General features: G+C 39.8%; 4 protein-coding genes across 5 annotated transcripts; all 4 read right to left on the bottom strand.

Annotated features, from left to right (window-relative positions):
- Nucleotides 1-6,910: 6,910 nt before the first annotated feature.
- LOC116335473 (chemokine-like receptor 1) lies at nt 6,911-9,151 on the bottom strand. The gene is made up of 2 exons (XM_031759176.2): nt 9,001-9,151; nt 6,911-8,492 (listed from the first exon to the last, which is right to left on the bottom strand). Exons 1-2 carry the CDS (start codon nt 9,008-9,010, stop codon nt 7,489-7,491), a joined length of 1,014 nt encoding a protein of 337 aa, XP_031615036.1. The 5' UTR covers nt 9,011-9,151; the 3' UTR covers nt 6,911-7,488.
- A 2,999-nt stretch (nt 9,152-12,150) lies between these two features.
- Nucleotides 12,151-14,339, bottom strand: LOC116335437 (chemokine-like receptor 1). Its single transcript, XM_031759129.2, has 2 exons — nt 13,881-14,339; nt 12,151-13,578 (listed from the first exon to the last, which is right to left on the bottom strand). The coding sequence occupies exons 1-2, from the start codon at nt 13,888-13,890 to the stop codon at nt 12,536-12,538; spliced, it is 1,053 nt and encodes a 350-aa protein (XP_031614989.2). The 5' UTR covers nt 13,891-14,339; the 3' UTR covers nt 12,151-12,535.
- A 153-nt stretch (nt 14,340-14,492) lies between these two features.
- On the bottom strand, nt 14,493-16,342 carry LOC116335456 (chymotrypsin-like protease CTRL-1). Its single transcript, XM_031759151.2, has 7 exons — nt 16,219-16,342; nt 15,854-15,957; nt 15,649-15,728; nt 15,486-15,567; nt 15,206-15,386; nt 14,883-15,013; nt 14,493-14,688 (listed from the first exon to the last, which is right to left on the bottom strand). Exons 1-7 carry the CDS (start codon nt 16,262-16,264, stop codon nt 14,527-14,529), a joined length of 786 nt encoding a protein of 261 aa, XP_031615011.1. The 5' UTR covers nt 16,265-16,342; the 3' UTR covers nt 14,493-14,526.
- A 474-nt stretch (nt 16,343-16,816) lies between these two features.
- hsc70 (heat shock cognate 70) lies at nt 16,817-21,638 on the bottom strand. 2 transcript variants are annotated; one of them, XM_031759189.2, is made up of 9 exons: nt 21,182-21,638; nt 19,832-20,036; nt 19,466-19,671; nt 19,026-19,178; nt 18,398-18,953; nt 18,089-18,291; nt 17,768-17,966; nt 17,427-17,659; nt 16,817-17,238 (listed from the first exon to the last, which is right to left on the bottom strand). In XM_031759189.2, the coding sequence occupies exons 2-9, from the start codon at nt 20,034-20,036 to the stop codon at nt 17,056-17,058; spliced, it is 1,938 nt and encodes a 645-aa protein (XP_031615049.1). In that variant the 5' UTR covers nt 21,182-21,638; the 3' UTR covers nt 16,817-17,055. The 2 variants fall into 2 exon arrangements, with proteins under 2 accessions (XP_031615049.1, XP_039475162.1); XM_039619228.1 differs by lacking the exon at nt 21,182-21,638 and having other exon boundaries at nt 19,552-19,671; nt 19,832-19,973.
- Nucleotides 21,639-21,785: the final 147 nt, after the last annotated feature.

The raw sequence follows: 21,785 nt of genomic DNA, 5'->3' as shown, positions 1-21,785 counted from the left end.
GTTGTTAACAAGTGCCAATACAAATAATAAAATTCAGTAAAAAAATGATGCTGTTCAGTTCAGTCTTAATTTTATTGTCAAAGCTGAGTGGCCGGTGCATGGATTGGACCCTAACACAGACAAAATGAGGTATGAAAACAAACTTAATTTTAACTAAAAGCAAGCCGTATTATTAAGGTTGAAATAAACAAAGTAAACAAAACGCAAAAGGAGCTAAACAACAACTAAACTGGGAAAACTAACATGAACGCTTCAATTCTGCAAGTGAAAAGTTCTGCAAGTTGTAGTAGGATTAGGTGATGGCCACGAGAAGAGGTGAGAATGAATCACACATAAATATAATACAGAGAAAGGATTTGATGAATTGATCTGATGTGTTGTGTCGTTCCTTACACTAAAAGTGTGCTTTGCTCCCATTTGAAATGATAATCATATTCCTTACTACAATAATACTAAAATGATCAATAAGTGATATAATGGACTGAAGGAAACAAAGAAGATAGGAGAGTTACAGATTCCTGGAAGATTTTTTTTGTCTTGCTATGGGACAGATTAAGAGCCAACTGCTTGATCAGTGAATCTCCACAGAAGCGTAATACACTTCCAGAAACAAAACAAAGCAAAAAACCCCATTAATTTTCTTTTCAGAATTGATTGTGTAGCCCAATTGATATTTTTAAATAAATCTTCCACTTTAGCTTCACCATGCGTCAACATTAATTACCTAAGAGCACCCTACAGATAAAGAGATATATTTCATGACTCATTCCTGGTTTCTCACTCATACTGAGTATCTTGTCAGTTTTTTTATTAGTCAGAGGTGAAGCCCTAATACCTGAAGATGTATCACAATTTGCATTTCACATTATCAAGCTGCTTAGTGTACATAGTAAAATACATGAATCGAGAAAATGACTTGGCGACTCAATACATCTATGTTGTCTTGATGCATGCTCAATCATCCAGGTAAGTAAATCCCAAAGGTTGATTCTGTTTATCTGGACGTAACGTTTTCAGTGGGAGAAACATTTAATCACTCATCCAAGTGACTTCTTCAGTCTCAGCTGACTGCAGGTTTCCACAACCTTGTAAACAGTACATTTGCACAATGACTGAAACTAGCCCACTGAAGGAACAATGGGCTGTGAGGTTGGTTCCTTGATCATTAACACTAGAATTACTGAGCGTTTTTTTCCCTGGTGCAAGTCCCTACTACTAGATTTACTAGCCCTGCGCAAATTTGCGTAAATTCCCCCGACCCTAACACCTCTTGGCACGCCGCTGAGATTTTCACAGGTCTTCAACTCCATCGTTCTCCTGCTTTTGTTGTGCAAACACACCCTCCCCCAACCCCCAACCATGAGAGATTCAGGTCTTTCCTTTCCTTCAAGGCTACTTTCCTTCCTTACCTGCATCGTACAATACACCATGGCAGTTTCTATGTGCAATATTTCTCATATGCAATATTAGTTCTTGTCAATCCTTGTCACTAGATTGCATGCCTGTCCATAAACATATATATACACAGAGTTGTACATATATTTATATAGCCACACCTTACATAATATGCATAAAGTCTATTTATACACACACACACACACACACACACACACACATCTATCTATCTATCTATCTATCTATCTATCTATCTATCTATCTATCTATCTATCTATCTATCTATCTATCTATCTATCTATCTATCTGTGTGTGTGTATATATATGTAGATATAGATGTGAGATATTGTGAGATAGATATTTTTGAATACACCTGTCCATATTTATGTTTGCAGATTGTTTGTATAGTGCACTTTCTATACCGTGCTCTTTGTACAGTTTTTATTTAGCTGCTTTTGTCCTGCACTGTCCACTTTTTTGCAATGACAATGCAGATTTTCCACTTGTGGGACAAATAAATGCAGATTTGCTGTGTGTGTGTGTGTGTGTGTGTGTGTGTGTGTGTGTGTGTGTGTGTGTGTGTGTGTGTGTGTGTGTGTGTGTGTGTGTGTGTGTGCAACATTGGCATTTGTTTACTCAGATCCAAGGCAGGCCAAACCTCGGTGTTACAACCTACATACAAAAGACACACATTCACAATATATGGGTACATAAGTCTGTTTTATTTCAAAGTGTTTCAAACTTTACAGCGTTTGCAGACCCAGTGTCCATCATCCCTGCATTTGGTACAGGTGAATTTCTGACACGTTGCACAGGTAAACCTGCTGCGATTCCTGTTGCAGCTCTCTTGCACCTGGCACTGTGTTGTCTTTACACTCCCTGGCACAGCAGCTGCAGCAGCTGCAGCAGCCTGCCTCTGTGCTAATATTTCCTTGTGCTGCATGAATCGGCAACGAAGTTGCTGAGCTAAAAGACTCAGAAACAATCTTCTTTTGCCTGTCCACCCTGTACATGCCTTGTACAAAATGTAGGCATTCACCGCCGCCAGGTCCAGCATAATATAGAAAACCGCTACTGGCCACCTGCGTGTTGCTGATCTTACGGAATACATCCGTGCCATTTGGTTCAACACGTCTACACCACACTGTAAAAGCAGAGAGAGAGAGTCATGAGTATATGTTTTTTTTCTATAGGCTGTATAGCACACATCAGAAAACATTGTAGCACTGGTGTAAAATTGTACACACATTCACATACCTTCATGTGGTTATAGTCTGTTATCGTGTTGGGTTTCCTCTTTCTGCCGTCACCGATCGTCACGTCTTGGTGCATGGAACTTAGAACACACACGGTCTTGTTTTTTTTAGGTGCATAAATTGTCAAGGAGACACTGCCACTTCTAAGCACTGAAGTGGAGAATACCTCTCGCTTTGCAGTATCTTTTGCAAGTTGAGGAAGTTCACGCCGGACTTTATTCACCGTGCCCAGTAACGTTGTTTTGCGACAGTGACAGTGAAGTAAAGAAATTGTCCGTTGTGACATTTCTCCCATCATCCAAAAACGGCTCCATCAGTTTCATGACCACGTTCTCTGCCAGCCTCTCTCCTTCTGACGACTGGGGTCTTTTTCCCAAGAAAGGAGATGCACTGCAGACATATTTGGTGTCCAAATCCGTGGCCATCCAGAACTTGATCCCAAATTTGTCTGGCTTGGTTGCAATATACTGTGTGAATGGACAACGAACCTTGGTAGGGAACAGCTGCTCCCTACCAAGCATTTCTTGCAGCTGGCAACAATGGTCGTGCATTCAGTATAGCTCTGACTTCCGCAAGAAATGTGGTCAAAATCTCATGAGTAAGTTGAAGCATTTCTACCAGGCATTTCTGAAAGTTGTAACACAGAGGTTTGGCCTGCCTTGGATCTGAGCAACTCTGAGTGAGCAAATGCAAATGTGCCAGGCCTCAAGGATAATGGGTGGTTTGCACAACAAAAGCTGGAGGAGAAACGAGCTGACGACCTGTGAAAATCTCAGCAGGGGTGATTAACACCTCGGGACTTGCACCAGAAAATAAAAAAGCCAGTAATTCTAGGGGGTGTTGGGTTTAGGGAGGTTACGCAAATTTGCGCAGGTTTATGCAAATTGTCATGACCATTGACCAACAACCACTGATCAAAGACCACTGATCATTGGCCATGAGTACCATTCACAGAGTGTTGGTGGGGAATGGCTGCAATCACAGCATTGTAAGATGGCGAAAGATGTACCCTTAGTCCTCTTCCTCAATTCAGAGATGGTCTTTCCCTTTTCATGTAAATGGCCTCCTTGACTCCGTGCTCAAACTAGCATTCCTCCCTGTCCAGGATGTGTACATCCTCATCATAGAAAGAGTGTCCACTGGCCTGTAGGTGTAAATAGACTGTGGAGTCCTGGCCTGACGAGTTAGGTCTTCTGTGTTGTGCCATCCGCTCAGTGTTGGGAAGGTTACTTTGAAAGTGTATTCCACTACAGGTTACAGAATACATGCCTCAAAATGTATTTTGTAATGTATTCTGTTACGTTACTCAATGAGAGTAACTGTCATGGTCCTGGGTCGGTGACCCAGCGTTTTGAGTTTTTTGGTATTATTTTCTAGTTTCTTCTGATTTTGAATTAGTTCTTAGGGTTTGGTTCTGGTGTTCAGTGTTTTATTATTCCTACCTGTGTTCTTCCCCCTTGTGCTCTGTTCGTGTCCCTGAGTTTGTGTTTGTAGAACAGTTTGTGAGTTTCCTATTTTATTTTGAAGGTCTGTGTCTAATTAGGTTCAGCTGTGTTCCCCTCTGGTGTGTCATTCCCTCATTACCTTGTGTGCACTTATAGTGTGTGCCTGCCTGTGTTCCTCATTGCTCCGTCTGTGTGATTTGGTATTCCCCGCGTCTCCCTGCTCTCCTTTCTCCGTGTCTTCCCTGCATGTCTCCCCGTGCCCTTATGTTTTCAGGTTTGTTTATTAGTTTTCCCAGTCTAGGTTTTATTTGCTCCCTGTTCCTTTTGTACTTTGCTTTCACTACAAATAAACGCTCACTCGCACCCCAGCCAGTACCTGCATTTTGGATCCTTTTCTCACTACACCACACGACTGCTGCCCCAGCCGTGACAGTAACGTATTCTGAACGTACTGGCTGCAGTGGTTATTATTATATTTACATACTTCGATCTCCCGTTTCTCGTCGGTGGCATCTCGTACTTTTTGACTCTCCTCTTTTATTTATTTATTTATTTTTTTGCACATAACTGGTATAGGGCAATGCCTGTAACACTCTTCTCATATTGCCTTCATATTAGATAATTTTTTGAATAATAATTTTAAACAATATTTCTTAACGTCATTATGTGGGCCGCTTGTAGAGGTGGCATGGGCTGTGAGACTGAGACCCAGGCATTAGAGCCTCTTAATGCATATGAAACAGGAAAAGACCGCCGTGTAATCCATTCCACCTTTTTAAACGGTAACTGTAACGGAATACAGTTACTCATATTTTGTATTTTAAATACGTAATGCCTGTACAAGTACTCCCCAACACTGCATTAGCTTCACTAAAGGTTGTTTGGTTGTTTACCCGATGTATAAATCAAGACAATCCTCCTGGCACTTAACAACCTACACTACATTACTCTGTTTGTGCCGGGGGACCTGATCCTTGCGGTGGATCAGTTTTTGTTTTGGGGTTTAAAAGCCACAGAGACATGGTGCTGTCTGATCTCCTGTCTGTCCTGTCTTAAAGAAGTAACCACGCCCCATGACTAAAGTGGATTCATACCCGATACATATGAAATACATAACAGAGTGAAGAGATAGTCTCTCACTCAGAGAACCAAGGTTACAAAGTAACCAATAGTTACATGTCATATCAGATGTCTGTGAAGGTTCTCAGTCATCCAGGTCATCGTAGTCAAAGGAGTTTGCAAAGAAAAGCGTCTGGACTTCTTTGAGTTGCTTGAAGACGTTTCACCTCTCATCCGAGAAGCTTCTTCAGTTCTAAGGTCAAATGGCCGAGAGTCCCAGATTTAAACCCAGTGGGAGTATCCCCAAGGAGGGACAAAGGACCCCTGGTGATCCTCTAATCACATGCGCCAAGGTGTGAAAGTGGGTGTGGGACCTAATCAGCCAGGGTTTCGGGTGAGCTCATTGTGAAACCTGCCCCCACCCTATCATGTGATTTCCTGAGGTCAGATGGCCCAGGATGTGAGTGGGCGTTAAGGCAACTGGGGAGGGAACTCAAACGCCCACTTAACGCCCACTCACATCCTGGGCCATCTGACCTCAGGAAATCACATGATAGGGTGGGGCCAGGTTTCACAATGAGCTCACCAAACCCTGGCTGATTAGGTCCCACACCCACTTTCACACCTTGGCGCATGTGATTAGAGGATCACCAGGGGTCCTTTGTCCTCCTTGGGGGATACTCCCACTGGGTTTAAATCTGGGACTCTCGGCCATTTGACCTTAGAACTGAAGAAGCTTCTCGGATGAGAGGTGAAACATCTTCAAGCAACTCAAAGAAGTCCAGACGCTTTTCTTTGCAAACTCCTTTGACAATGTCATATCAGACTATCAACAAGAATGCTCAGAGAACACAATTTTCCCTGATGGCCAAGGCCTATACTAAAACTCTGATATTTTATGATGTTCTTATTATAATATGCTGTTACAGTATCATTGTGATGTCATAGAGTAACATATTGAAAAAAAAGTGTGTTTTACAGCTCTTTCTATGCCCTTTCGTATGATATATTACACAATGTAGTTTCTGGAATTTTTGTTCAACAACAATTTTGACCTTGGGCAAGGTCAAATGCTTAGCCTGCCTAGGTACTCATGTCCTCAAAGGCTTAGTATATTATTGTGAAGTTTGAAGACAATTCATAAAAACTGGGTAATATAAAATTTTTTACTGATTTTCACATTTGGTGTTACATCGACCTGATTGTCACCAAAATGAAATCAGCTTGAGCTGTTATTGATATTTTGAAATCTCTAGACACTAGACTGCTAACTAACAGATAAACAAACTTAAACAGTTACATACTTCCTCCCTTCAAGGGGAGAAAAATTATGATAAACACATGTTTTGAAGAAGTCTTCATACAATAAAAACAAAAACTGAGATTGTTAAAGACTGTGAGCTATGACTGTGATGTATCAGCCAATACTATTTCCTCCTATTGTGCCAACATACGTGAGGCTCTTTCAATTGTTCATCAATGGCAATTCACAATTAATAAATAAAATATTGGGAAAAAACTGCTACTTTTATGGTGATAACAACATAGGTTTTGTTGATTTTATTATTTCTTCCTTTGACATTCAAAGTAATCACATGGGCCTTGTGCACTGGGCCTCTCTTGGATCTAAATGCTCATTCTCTTTTCACATAAAAGGGGTTCCTTGACTCTAATTTTAGAGTTTTGGAGGATCCATTGGATAGACAGTTCAGAGTCAGTAATTTAAGCCAGGTTTGTTATGCAGAGAGACAAATACACTTCGTCAGAATGTTTTTATTCTTTTATTTTATATACAAGTGTAACAAAATCATAAAGCACAATTAAAGTTCAGTGTCTTCTGACATTATTATGAATTCTGATCATTTAAAAAAATGGTTGATAAGCAGGGGTATTAAAAGCTTACTTAGAAACATATATAACTGTTCTCAAAGGAAATTTAATGATGGCAATCCAATTTCTAGCAACAATATAAAGTAAAAAAAAAGAAACAAAAACAACCCCTCCTCCCCAAAGAATGAAAAAACAAAAAATGCTTCATGTAATACTTTGTTTTAATCAAGAACTCAATAGCTATAACTCAAAGCTGCAGCACAATAACATAGGTTTTCAGTTACTCTGACTCTTTCTTGCTCGTCTAATAGTATGACAAGACAAAAACATGTGCTTTGTGTTTCTGTGCATGAATGTACTTTATGTTATAATCTGATGTGAAAGTTTTGCATTAAAAATCCATTAATTCCTTTTTACATTGCCTTTTGTTACATTGTTTTTTGTTGCTGGGTGTTGATCTTACTTGGAGACTGGAATCTCCTCAGTGATGATCATGTTGCTTACTATGATTTGTTCATAAACGGCTGGTCAATTCTTTTTAAAGCTGGAGCTGGATCTGACTTTTGAGACATTTTTGAAATGGTTGATGACATAGAGTGACTGGACACATGGTCCTCTGCCAGGGCACTTGCAAGTGTAAAACATATGGACTGCCGAAGCTTCTTGAGAAATTCTTCACACATGAAAACATAGAGGATGGGGTTCAGGCAGCTGTTCAGAAAAGCCAGACTCACAGTCAAAGGACCCATGATTCTAACAATGGTCCAGAGGTCTGGGTTATTCATAGCCTTTAATTCTATAAAGTTGAAAACATGGAGGGGCAACCAGCAGATGAAGAATGCAAAAATGATGGCGAAAATGATTCTGCGAGATCTGTGATTGCTTGTTCTCTGCATGCGGATTGCACGGATCCCTATGGCCACATAAGACATCACTATTACCAGGAAAGGGATCACAAAGCCCACAACAAAGCGAAAAATGTGGAGACTCCATTTTTGCTCAGGTGTCATAGAATAACCACAGTAATGTGTCCCATTATGTTCCAACACAGTGCGAAAAGTGGCATAAGGAGTGCTGCAGATCGCAGCAGTCACCCAGATACCAACACATATGAGCCGAGCTTTGCAGACTGTGCGCTTGTTCTGTGCCCACACCACCACCCAGATGGACAAACAACGATCCAAACTTATAGCTGTCAGAGTGAAGATACTGGCAAACATGTTGACTACACTCACAAAGGTGTTGAGCTTGCACACAAATTGTCCAAAAGGCCATCGGTGACTCTGAGAGAGAGAAATGATCGAGAAAATCAGGAAGGCCGTGAAGAGGAAGTCAGCTATGGCCAAGTTGAGAAACCAAACTGAGTTGACTGTTTTCTTCATTTTGAATCCTGTCACGTAGATGACCAGAGCATTGCCCAGAGTTCCAACTATAAATATCACACAGTAGATGACAATGACAGCTCTTTGTATGTGTGTGGAAGCTGCTTCAAGCCCAGATGACTGACCTGTTGCGAAACATAAAAAAAAAGAAAGCAATGCATCACAGACATTAGTTCAAACTTATAAAAAATGCATCTTTAATTAAGTGCACATGGCTATGTAGTTTTTATAGTTGTATATTATAGTGCTTGATTCTAGCACATATTCTGTGCAATACTAGCTTCTAGTATAGTATCCAGAATATGTGACATACATACTTCTTTTATGATCATAAAAAAATCACATAAAATATCAGAAAAACAAGATAAAAAAAGAAACAAAACAACAAAAAAGATTCGATTGTGCTATCAGGTTAAAAACATTATGTATGTATACAGTACCAGATTATGTGAAGTACTTACAGATTTCCTTGTGAAATTTCACATTTTTATTTATTAATTTCTTATTAATTTATTAATTTCAGAACTAATAACAAGCAGGCATACTCATATTAATCAGTTTATCAAGAAATCCCGTTATCATTCACCTAATGCAGTTTAAAAGAAATGCTCATAGATGTTTAAATGATCTTACCTGTCCCCATGGTTCTTTAGCTGAGAGAGTCTGTCTTTGCTCCAAGTGGATTTTGTCTTTTTTTTTTTGCTTGCTCTTTGTCTTTGTTTAACCCTCCCTCTCAGATTATGCAGCTATAAATGAGGCAGTATGCACATGCAGAAAAGGGTTGGGAAAAGAAAACAGGAACACTCTAGAACGTGCTAATTCAGCAAAAAGGAAAAGCAAACTTAAAACAACAAAAGAATTCAACAGATTGAATAAGCCTTACAAAGGTAGTATTTATATCAAAGCAATCAAACCAATGTGGTAATGTTGTTTACTTCATACTGAGTAACTTTTTGTAGCAAGGTCTTGAAGACCTGACCTGAGTATTTCAGAAACTACTGATCTACATGGATTTTCCCACACAGCCATCTTTAGGATTTACAGAGAATCATCTGAAAAAAATGTAACGTGAGCGTTCATTATGTGGTTCGGAATCACCAAGATAGAGACGGATAACATTCTCAGCAGCACCTTTACTCTCTGCACCTCAACAACAAAAGCAGTTTCTGTGTACAGCCTTCATGATACTTCACTGGCCACTCAGAAGAGTGGCCAGATGACAAAGAGGTGTTACATCTAACAAATACTGAAATTACTGAACAGCTGCAGATATATCCCAACAGGACAGCTCCAATACCACAGTTGCAAATGTGTCTGCATTCATTTTTAATATTTGTGCTTTTCTTTGTTGTCTTTTATTGTGGAATTTTGTAAATAAGGTCTGCAACACTGAAAGAGCTGTGATCAAACTATTTGTTACTGCGCAGGAGAACACACATACACACTCCCAAACATGACAGGTTCATGGTAATGAGCGTTCTAACCTCGGGACGTCGCAGCGCCCCTTTTATAACATCGCACAAACTCTGTGTATCTTTTCAGTTACAACAGTCTTTTGTCCAACCTGGGCTGTTGCTGCACAAAGAAGACTCCCACTATCCTTTCCCAGGCCACCACCTGGTGCTGGCCATGCATATCATCCTTCTGAGCAAAACAGTTAGCAGATAACATAGTGAAACAAGGTCATGCTGACACATACTTACTTCATCTTAAGCAGGTTATACAAAAAGTTATACAGAAATCATACAGTGAAATTTTAACCACCTAAATCTAAATGTGAGGGTTAACTAGAATTTTCCTATTACACTTTCCTTGTGTCAGCCTATTGTGTCATATGTACCAAAAGCAGCATTAGAACTTGTGAAGCTTCAGATACTTTAGACACAAAAGCCTGCAGAGACCTGGCCTGATGAAATAGCTCGTCAGAATCACAATCACAAACAGAATTACATTTATCACCAAGGTTTTACCCAAATGAGGAATTTGTCTGCTTGTCATGGTGCAAACAGTGGTACAAAACTGAATAAATGTCTATATATATATATGTCCTCAAATTCTTGTAACATTTTTTCCTATACTGACAAAGGCCCAGTCAGCATTTACTCACATTTGCACAGAGGCCTTTGATATGGTGTTGTTTTGCTTCCATGGCCATTGTGTCTATGGAGATGGTGTTTGCTCAGTATTGCAGTTCTATGTGTCAGTGCATATTGAATCCTTAGCCGGTTTCTAGGCAGTACCAAACATTACAGCAATTTGCTGTCATGTGATTGACTGGTTAGAAATTTGCCTTAACATACAGTTGAACAGGCGTGCCCTATAAAGTGGCTGATGAGTCTAAGTTGTTGGCTTTCCAAAATCTAATTTTACTGATACTTCAAATCCTCCATGAATGCCACCCGTTAACTAACTTATATAGAATTAAAGAAACATTAGACAAAGAAAATTGCAGTCTTTGACGTTTCGAGTTTTTATATACACCTGTTTCATTTCTAAACAGCTTAACAAAGGGAGTGATCACTGATGACCAGTTTTGGGACAATGTGTTCAGAAGGATGGGTTGTCAGGGTTGAGCTTGTTAGCCAACTCTGAGTACACTGCTTGTCCTTCTTCTAACATTTTCACACTGGAGAATGGAAAACTGAGTGTGAGGATTGAGTTAGAAACTGGGAAATGCTTGTTTCATTATGAGTTATTGGTATAAAACTAGCTTAAGGTATCAAAGTCTTTATGCATGTTTTCAACAAATATAATTTATATAAAAATAAATTAATAAATCAAGTAAATCTTCCATTTTTAGTTTTACATTTTTTATTTTGGTATGTATTAACAATGAGTCCCTAAGAGTATCGTACTAAGTAATAAGGTATATTATGACTCATTTTGGCATGTTCATGGTTGTAACTTTTCCCTCTTTTTTTCATGGTTGTAACTTAAAACTAGTTTTCTTTATTAGTCAGAGGTGAAACCCCAATACCTGCACGTGTATCACAATTTGCATGCATTCATAGTAAATAAAGGAGGCAGATTGAATGTAGCATTTGTGGAATTGTTTTTCTTGAGCAATATTGGATTTATTTGGAATTTTAACAATGACTTGGTTTAATGTGCTAAAGGGACAGATAAATATTGTATAATTTTACAGTTTTGGAGAATCTAATGGATGTAATTCAGAGACAGTTTAGATGCTGCTGACTTAGCACGTGACCATGTTTACTTCTGGAGTCTAATAATGTAAATCATACAGCCGCCATTGTAGGATTGCAGTTTTGCGTTTAGCGATATTGCAAAATGTTTCTCAGCAACATTGTGGTAAAAAAAAAATGTAACAATGTTTTTATTGCTACTGAGTTCCACTTTTAGTCTTAGCGTGAATAGTGAAGCAGGTGTTGCTCTGGTTATAAAAAAACCACAAGAAAAAAGAAGCGAGCACAGCACATCTGTGCAGCAAGATAAGACAGACGCAACTGTTTAAATGTCAGGTTCATGTACCACACTTCATAGTTTAATAGCTTACAAATAATATTAATGTTGGTAATGTTTGGGACCTGTTTTCATTTTTGTTTTGTTTTAAAACTGATGTTTTTATGGTTTGTGGTGTACTTTGATTTACGCAATGTGTTCCATTTTGCAAATGCAAGAAGTCAGGTATACAACACCATGATATCCTGTAAGATAAAACAGCGGTTACCAGGGCGCAAGTCAGGTTTGTCAGACAAATGCACCCTTTTATCATGTTTTTTTTTCACCAGACAAAAGAAAAATGCAAAAAACTCACTCACTGTTCAGTCACTTGTCACAGTTTTATACATGTTGATAGTAATTTACATGGATAAAGAAGCTGTATATAGATATACAAATATAAAAATGACACAAAAATTTTGACATTCAAATGATGGAAATCCAATATCTTCAAAACAACAGCATAGAAGTCTTATTTTCTTTTTAAAAAAAATTGGGTTATATGTTACATTAATTGATCATCCAAGAACTTAATCTGACTGAATTGATTTGATTATTGTTTCATGCATAATTATATTATGCCTTACCCCAACAGACTTATAGGACACCCATAATAATCAGAGCCAGGGTACCAACATTATATGTTTCAAAGAGATGAGATGAACATCTTGCATTACTGATTTATTTCATCATTGGTGAGATCTTATTAAATGCTCAGTGTCTTTTCAGTGATGACCACTTTGCTTTCTGTGCAGGATTCAAAAGCAGCTGGGTCGATCTTCTCTAAAGTTGTGGCAGCATCTGACTTTCGTGAAATTCTTGAAAATGTTGATGACATGGAGCGAGCGGACATAAATGACACATGGTCCTCTGCCAGAGCACTCTCAAGTACAAAACATATGGACTGTCGAAGCTTCTTCATGAATTCTTCACACATGAAAACATAGAGGATGGGGTTCAGGCAGCTGTTCAGAAAAGCCAGACTCACAGTCAGAGGACCCAAGATTGTAACAATGTTCCTGAGATCTGGGTTAGATGTATCTATAAAGCTGAAAACATGGAAGGGCAACCAGCAGATGAAAAATGCAAAAATGATGGCGAAAATGATTCTGCGAGATCTCCTTCTCCTTGTTCTCTGCATGCGCATTGCACGGATCCCTATGGCCACATAAGAGATGACTATTACCAGGAAAGGGATCACAAAGCCCATAAGAAAGCGAAAAATGTGGAGACTCCATTTTTGTTCAGGTGTCATAGAATAACCACAGTAATATGTCCCATTATCTCCTACCACAGTGCGAAAAGTGGCATAAGGAGTGCTGCAGACCGCAGCGATCACCCAGATACCAACACATATGATCTGAGCTTTGCAGACTGTGCGTTTGTTCTGTGCCCACACCACCACCCAGATGGACAAACAACGATCCAAACTTATAGCTGTCAGAGTAAAGATGCTGGCAAACATGTTGACTACACTCACAAAGGTGTTGAGCTTGCACACAAATTGTCCAAAAGGCCATCGGTGACTCTGAGAGAGAGAAATGACTGAGAACATCAGGAAGGCTGTAAAGAGGAAGTCAGCTATGGCCAAGTTGAGAAACCAAATTGAGTTGACTGTTTTCTTCATTTTGAATCCTGTCACGTAGATGACCAGAGCATTGCCCAGAGTTCCAACTATAATTATCAAGCAGTACATGATAATGGCAGCTCTTTGTATGTGTGTCGAAGCTGCTTCCAGTGTAGATTGACCTGTGAAGTATTGTATTATTATTTTAACACATAATATAATATAATATAATATAATATACACACACACACACACACACACACAAAATAGCTGCTTTGTAGATTTTATAGATGTATATTAAAGTATTGGCACATGATCTAGGCACTATATTACAAGGTCATGTGAAGTACTTCTTTGTGTAACTTAACATTTGCACAACTTTAACTAAATTTCTGTTTTAGTGAGAACTGACAACAGGCATGCATAATTTGTTCATCAAGAATCACATCACCTGTAAAGTCAATGTCTGTTTAAAGTATCTTACCAGTCCCCATGTTTCTTTTAGCTGAGAGATTCTGTCTTTACTCTAAGTTGGTCTGAGTCTCCTGCTGCCTCTTCTAGAAGTCTTTGATTACTCTTCCCTTTTAGTTTACGCAGTAGCAAATGAAGCAACGCACGCAGAAATGAGCTGATAAAAAAACAGGAACACCCCAGAATATGCTAATGCTACAACACTTTTGTAATTATGCTTCAAAAGTAGGAGACGCCTTACATGTAAAATAGTGTACAAGGTCTGTCTTGTATAGTGTGTGTGGTTTCCTACATTTTAGTTCTGCTATGCCGCATATAGTAACCACTTTCACTATCCTACCCAATCACCCTCACTCTCTGGCTTATCAGATGGGCATGAAAAACAACAAACCAACAGTAGCTGTTTTAGAAATCTATTGCTCTGTTTGTCACAAATTCACTAAACATCAGTACCATGTGATTTGCTAACATCAAATGTCAGTTGTAATAGTAATAACTAGTAAAATACTAATGCAATTGTGATTCATTTACCGATCATATTGTAATCATTGATGGAAAGATGGGAAACGTGGTGTGCTCTTATTTATTTTGCTAGCAGTATATTAAAGGGAAGCCTACACATGTGTGTGTTGCTGATTTATTTATTTTTGTCTTAAGCTTCAGTTATTAGCAATCGTTTGGTCGATCCAGCTGCGCAGGTAGGACACACGGGAATACACAGCAGGGGCGTAGACATTGCAGTTAGAGGTTCCCCAGGACACAATACCAGTGAGGTACCATACACCACTGCTCTCACAGACCAGAGGGCCACCAGAGTCACCCTAAAGCAGACAAAGGGGATGTTTTTACTTAGTTGATATAAGAGAAAAAACATATTTTTATCAAGCTCTTGATATTATTCAGCAGTGATGCATTTAATTTCTGCATTTTCTGAAAATTCTGAGCTACCCACTAAAATTTTGACTTCTAAGAGTATTTCTGATCATTGTCATAATCATTACGAAGTGGTTATTACCTGACAGGAAGACACTCCAGAAGCACCAGCACAGATCATGGCATCAGTGATTCTGTTATAACCCCAGTAGCTCTTGCACTGATCAGGGCTGATCAGAGGCAGGGCAGTCTGCTGGAGGAAGCGAGGGCTTGCTGAGAAAAACAAAAAAGGAATAGGAAGAAAAAGAATGAGTCAAATTGCAAAGCAAGCCTTTTGCTTTTTTCTCCAGGAACTATGCAGCAGTGTGTATTATTTATTTATTTTTGCATTAACTTTGTGTAAGTTTTTTACCCCTGTGTATTGTGAAATGATTATCTCAATTTACCCTTTGGAAATAAACTCACATGTTACTCCAGTCCGGCCCCATCCAGTGGTGACACATTTGGTTCCAGAGGGGATGCTGCTGGTGGAGGACATCAGGCACACAGGTGACACACGGGAAGTATACTGTGCTGGGGAGGACAGCCTCAGAAGAGTGATATCATTGTTAAAGTTCTGGGAGTTGTAGTAGGGGTGAGTGATGGCCTAGATGAAGAGGGGAGGATAAACCACACACAAATATAATACGATTCAGGCAAGGGCTTTGATGAAGACTTCTTTCATTTGCGTTGTATTATAGCTCACCCTAGAAATGTACATGACCTGAATTGGCTCACTATTGTACTGGCGATCATATTCTCCCAGGATCACACGGTGGTATGATGGACTAAAAAAAAAGAAATAAATCAGGAGGATGATCAAAGTGTTGGAAGACTTTTTGTCTTGTTACAGCACTCAAGTGACTTACTTCACACCGCAGTGAGCAGCAGTGACAACCCAGTACTGGTTGACCAGTGAACCTCCACAGAAGTGGAATCCAGTGCTATCCTGCAATAAAGAAAACACATATCTGTAATAAATGTCTAAATTTTAATTTAAAATAAAATAAGTTGTTGTAAATTGTGACTGTAGCAAAACCACATTGTTTGTGAATAGTAAATAACTGAAACTACCTGAAGTGAAACCTGCCAAGGCCAGGAGCCAGACACAGCATTTTCCCCATTCACAATCTTGTTGTATCCACTCACTTGGGGCTTGATAGCAGGCACTCCACACCCTGAGACCCAGTGACATAAAAAAAGCTATTTGACAAAAAGTGTCAGAGTTCATTTTGTGTGTGTTTTTGTTATTGTCTTTTTTAGTGGTGCACAAAACCCTTCACTGTGTTTCCCATTTACACACACAGCTGACCAGTGGCAAAGTGTTTACTTTCCTTTTGTGCAGCTAGTCAAACAACAAGAGTAAAATCCACAACTGCCACCACAGATCTCAGAGTGTGGTAGCAGATTTCTTTGTCACAAAATCACAAATAACTCACCTAATGCAGAGGCCACAAGAGCAAAGCAACTGATGATCAAGAACATGTCTGTGTTTTGGTCGTGATTCCTGAGTTTCAGATGTGGGGCACACTTGCTTTTATAAGCACATCCAATACGCTTGACCCTGAACTGCATGTGTAGGTCTCCATGCCCCACCCACAATCCCCCCCCTTCATCTGCCCACAGTATGGGAAAATGGCATCTGGTGATAAAAAAAAGTTTTTGCTGAATTCTAAATGAATTTTGCTAAAAGGCAAAAGCAACAAGTTGTCATGTTATAGACAGGAAAACCTTTTTTTGACCTTTGATCAAGATGTTCCAAGGTACATACTCTTGCTTGCATCTTATCTTTCAAACTCATTTGCAGTCAACATCTCACCTTTTTTAACACAGAGAAATAAAGCTTCTTTCAGTGTGGCTATATTTCCTGTAAATATTTCTTGTTAATAGGCAGGAAAAAGATATTGATCACATCACATGTGGTCTGTTAACAGGAACCAGTTTTATCTGAACTTTTCTACAGCTGCAAGTTGAGTGTCTCTGTGCATACCTTAGTTTCACCATGAATGAGAGGAAACACACGTTACAGTTTTCAAATCAGAATTTTACTGTTGACATTTATTGATTTTTTGCATAAAAAGCATTGATACAAAGGTGTGACTTTTAAAGCATCTAAATATGCATCTGGATATTGAAATTGTTGTGTGCTTAGATATTCCAAAACATTTGATATAAACCTGACTAGATATTTATTAGATGTATACTAGGTAAGAACATTTGAAGTGATACCTTAAAAACAGTAAATATCTATTGGCAAATAGTAAAAAACACTGAGTTCAGTCAACTTCCTCGATAGTTGGGCCAGAAGAGGAGCCACCTGCTGCACCACCAGGGAAGCCACCGGGCATTCCTCCTGGCATTCCTCCTGGCATGCCCCCTTGATATAGTTTGGAAATGATAGGGTTGCACACCTTCTCCAGTTCCTTCTGCTGGTGATCATACTCCTCCTTCTCTGCCATCTGGGGAAAGAAAAGAGCAAATATACTCTATGACAGAAGGCTTGGTGGGTCAGGAGTTGACATGAAGCATATGACAGGAAAAGGAAGAAGGATATTGATTCATAACTTTGATACAATGTAATGCTCACTGCTTTCACAATTTTAGATAAAGAGGAACCTCTGTCTGCTTTTTAGGCATGGCTTTTTACCTGGTTTCTGTCCAGCCAAGCAATGACTTCGTTGCACTTGTCCACAATAGTCTTCTTGTCCTCTGGGCTGATCTTGTCTTGGAGTTTCTCATCCTCTACGGTGCTTTTCATGTTAAAGGCGAGAGATTCAAGGGAATTCTTGGCTGTCACTTTCTCCCTCTGGACTTCATCCTCAGCCCTGAACTGCTCTGCTTCCTGCACCATGCGCTCAATGTCTTCTTTGCTCAACCGGCCTGTGACAGAATGACATTTTTTTTCCTGCATTCATGTATAGGATTTGATTTTTTTATGCTACATTTGCTGCTGGATATAAGAATTAGTATGTATTTTTGTAATTGTACCTTTGTCATTGGTGATAGTTATCTTGTTCTCCTTTCCAGTGCTTTTGTCCACTGCAGACACATTGAGAATGCCATTGGCATCAATGTCAAAGGTCACCTCGATCTGAGGGACTCCTCTGGGAGCAGGTGGAATACCAGTCAGTTCAAACTTCCCAAGGATGTTATTGTCCTTAGTCATGGCTCTCTCACCTTCATACACCTGAAAACAATTATTCATATTGTAGCTTAATGTATCAGAGTCCGTTTTCAGTGTACACAAATACCTAGAATGCAGCTGAGCAAAAAGGGTTGAACAGTTGCACAACTTTAACCCTGATGTACCTGAATGAGCACACCAGGTTGGTTGTCTGAATAGGTGGTAAAGGTCTGGGTTTGCTTAGTGGGGATGGTGGTGTTTCTCTTGATAAGGACAGTCATTACTCCTCCAGCTGTCTCGATTCCCAGGGAAAGGGGTGTGACATCCAGCAGAAGTAGGTCCTGTACATTCTCAGACTTATCCCCAGCCAAGATGGCGGCCTGCACAGCTGTGGAGATTTTCCATAAAGTTAAACTGATGATGGTTTCAGTCAGCAGCTCTGTTTTATTGAGCCACAGCTGAAATATATAGTGATAAATGCTGCAGAGACCCACCTGCACCATAGGCGACGGCCTCATCAGGGTTAATGCTCTTATTGAGGTCACGGCCATTGAAAAAGTCTTGGAGCAGCTTTTGAATCTTAGGGATACGTGTGGAGCCACCCACCAAGACAATGTCATGGATTTGCGACTTGTCCATCTTGGCATCCCTCAGGGCCTTCTCTACAGGCTCGAGGGTTCCACGGAACAGGTCTGCATTGAGTTCTTCGAAACGGGCCCTGGTGATGGAAGTGTAGAAATCTGTACCTTCGTAGAGCGAGTCGATCTCGATGCTGGCCTGGGTGCTGCTGGAAAGGGTACGCTTTGCGCGTTCACAGGCTGTGCGGAGGCGACGCACGGCTCGCTTGTTGCTGATGATGTCCTTTTTGAACTTGCGCTTAAACTCAGCGATGAAATGGTTCACCATGCGGTTGTCAAAGTCCTCACCGCCCAAGTGTGTGTCACCAGCAGTGGCCTTCACCTCAAAGATACCGTCCTCAATAGTCAAGATTGACACATCAAAAGTACCACCTCCGAGGTCAAAGATAAGCACATTGCGCTCTCCACCAACCTAAATTAACAGGAGAGAATTACGAAGAGGAAGCCAAAATAGCAAAAGATGAACATTTTAAGGTTAGCTTACCTTCTTGTCCAGTCCATAAGCAATAGCTGCAGCAGTAGGCTCATTGATGATGCGCAGTACATTAAGGCCAGAGATGGCCCCAGCATCTTTGGTGGCTTGACGCTGGGAATCGTTGAAGTAAGCTGGAACTGTGACAACTGCATTGGTCACAGGCTGTAAAGATAATAAGGCACTAAGTTAATATTGCTTTTCTTTGGAGATCTGAAAATGCAAACATGAAAACTGTAAGGAACCACTTTATCTAACTATATTTTACTATACAGACACCACAGACACTAGATAACCTGGGGAACCTCAGTGCTATTATATTTTCGAGAAGTGTTCATATTTAGAAAGATTAGCCAGTTTAGTTTGCTGATAGTTGCAGGGTTTTTTCTGCATAAAACCCAACTTTTCCACCTATATTTCAATGATCCTGTTATCCATTCACTTTTATCTACCTTGCCAAGATATGCTTCAGAAATCTCCTTCATTTTGGTGAGGACCATTGAGGATATCTCCTCTGCGTAGAAGGTTTTGATCTCACCCTTATATTCAACCTCCACTTTAGGTTTGGATGACTCATTAATGACTTTGAAGGGCCAGTGCTTCATGTCAGATTGTACCACGGGATCATCAAACTTACGACCAATCAGACGCTTTGCATCTGGAAATAGATTTAATGGAAGAAATTAGAATTGGTTAATGTAATGTTCAGTTTGGAGTGTATCAACAAGATTTACGTGGTAATAAACTGAGGACACAAAGAATACTTTTATTTGATCACTGTTTCAAGCGATTTGTTGGTTGGGTATTGAAGTTCTTACCAAATACAGTGTTGGCTGGGTTCATAGCCACCTGGTTCTTGGCAGCATCTCCAATAAGTCTCTCCGTGTCTGTGAAAGCCACATAACTGGGTGTCGTCCTGTTTCCTTGGTCATTAGCAATGATCTCCACTTTGCCATGCTGGAAGATTCCCACACAGGAATATGTGGTACCCAGATCAATACCCACTGCTGGTCCTTTAGACATCTGTGACACAGAAGAGAAACGTAGTACTGCAATCCCACATTTTTGCACATACTCATCATTATTGAGCCAAGGATTATTACCCGTTTGTATTTTTATAGTTCTAACATTTTCTGCGTGAAAATGTTATTTAAAATGTTACTGTAAGCATCTAGAAAGGTGAACCTGGTGCTGTTACATAAGTCCAGACACCACTACCACCACCACGTGAGGTCCGGTTTGCAGTGGCGTGCTGTCACAGTACCACAGTGACTTAAATGACCACCTGACACTTCAAACATATGCTACTGCTCTTCTGCCTTGGCAACATAATATTAGAGTGTCTTACTCAAGCTTTTAAATGTGCTACACTAATCCTGCAGTAGTGACCAGTGTATCTATTTTCCGACAGCTGGCTCTAAATAGCTTTCACTTACTATATAGGGTATCATCATGTCTGCATAGTAATGAATGGACTGTGACAAAAATTTTCAGGGATCAGTTAATCAGAGACTCGAACCTGGCCTGGTTCCTTTTAAAACAAATGATGTGAAAGAAAAAAGGACAGCATTGACATTCAGAAGCAAAAGTACTGGATTAGCAAAGTATTCCTCTTATTATCACAGTTCTTGGAGTCGTGTTTTGAATTAACTGCCAAACTAAGGGAGCAAGACCCTTTCAGGAGCTGTGAAAATCACAAACACCCAGCTGATTATTACACTAAATCACAGAGCATAACGTTTCTTGGCTTATCTCCTGTTTTTTTCTGTAAATGTGTCAAGCGTTGTTCCTCCAAGGCCCCAGATCTGTTGCAAACAGAACTTGTTATTGAATTATCACTTGTTATCCAGTTGGGTAACACAGAGCAGAAAATGCTGACAAACTGTTTTGGCAGCACCGTACCAACATCTGAAACTTGTCGCAAGACCGTTTTTACATGGAAATTAACCACCCACACAAAAACCACCCATGACCTTTTTGGAAATTTGAGAAATGCGAGCACTTTTCTTCATAAAGAACTTGATTTATTTTGTCATGCGATTGTTTGAAAGGAACCATGCAAGCCTCACTTGTGAATTTGACTTCTGCCAGTTAGACGTTGAAAGCAGTAAGCAAGACAGACTATGAAGCCAGGCCAGAAAGCAATATCTGCTTTTTATTCTTGTTACCTTTGCTGTTGAATTTTCAGCGCTTAACAGTTTACAGAATTAAAATGATTCTTTTTTTTCGCTCAACACCCAACACAGCCGTCTGAGCTTCTCTCCAGCACTCCTTTCCCCTCTCCTGGCAGGCGGACTAAGAGGACGAGTGTCAGTTCCCCAGTGTATAAGGAGGACTGTGCAAAGGAGAGAGGGTGTCAGGTGATCCCATCGAGGAAAGTTCTCGACCCACGTCTTCTCTCTCCGAATCTCCAAATAGATTTCCATGCAAAAGCCTCTATTTTTAACTCTGTGGTTCTCTCCCAGTTTTACAGAACATAGGCATTACAGAACATGCTCTGTAATGAAGAAAGGTAGTTCCTGAACATTGATAATTAGGTTCACATACTCTATAAATGGTAAAGAATGAGGACACTGTTTTTATTAAAAATAGCTTGTAAATATTGCAGAACTCCCTCAGCTATTAGTCAGTTAAATCAGAAGCAAATGGCGCACATTAACTCACTTTAGCATAACTATTTTTTATAGCACTGACCTCATTTGCTATAATCGTCTGTAAAGTCCATCTTTTTTATGTGTCTGAAGTTGCACAGTTATTCACATTTGATGTTAA

The sequence above is a fragment of the Oreochromis aureus genome, linkage group 11 (assembly GCF_013358895.1).
Source record: "Oreochromis aureus strain Israel breed Guangdong linkage group 11, ZZ_aureus, whole genome shotgun sequence".
Classification (NCBI taxonomy): Eukaryota; Metazoa; Chordata; class Actinopteri; order Cichliformes; family Cichlidae; genus Oreochromis; species Oreochromis aureus.
Note: the sequence above shows the minus strand (reverse complement) of the source record. Positions and strands in the feature narration are given on the sequence as shown.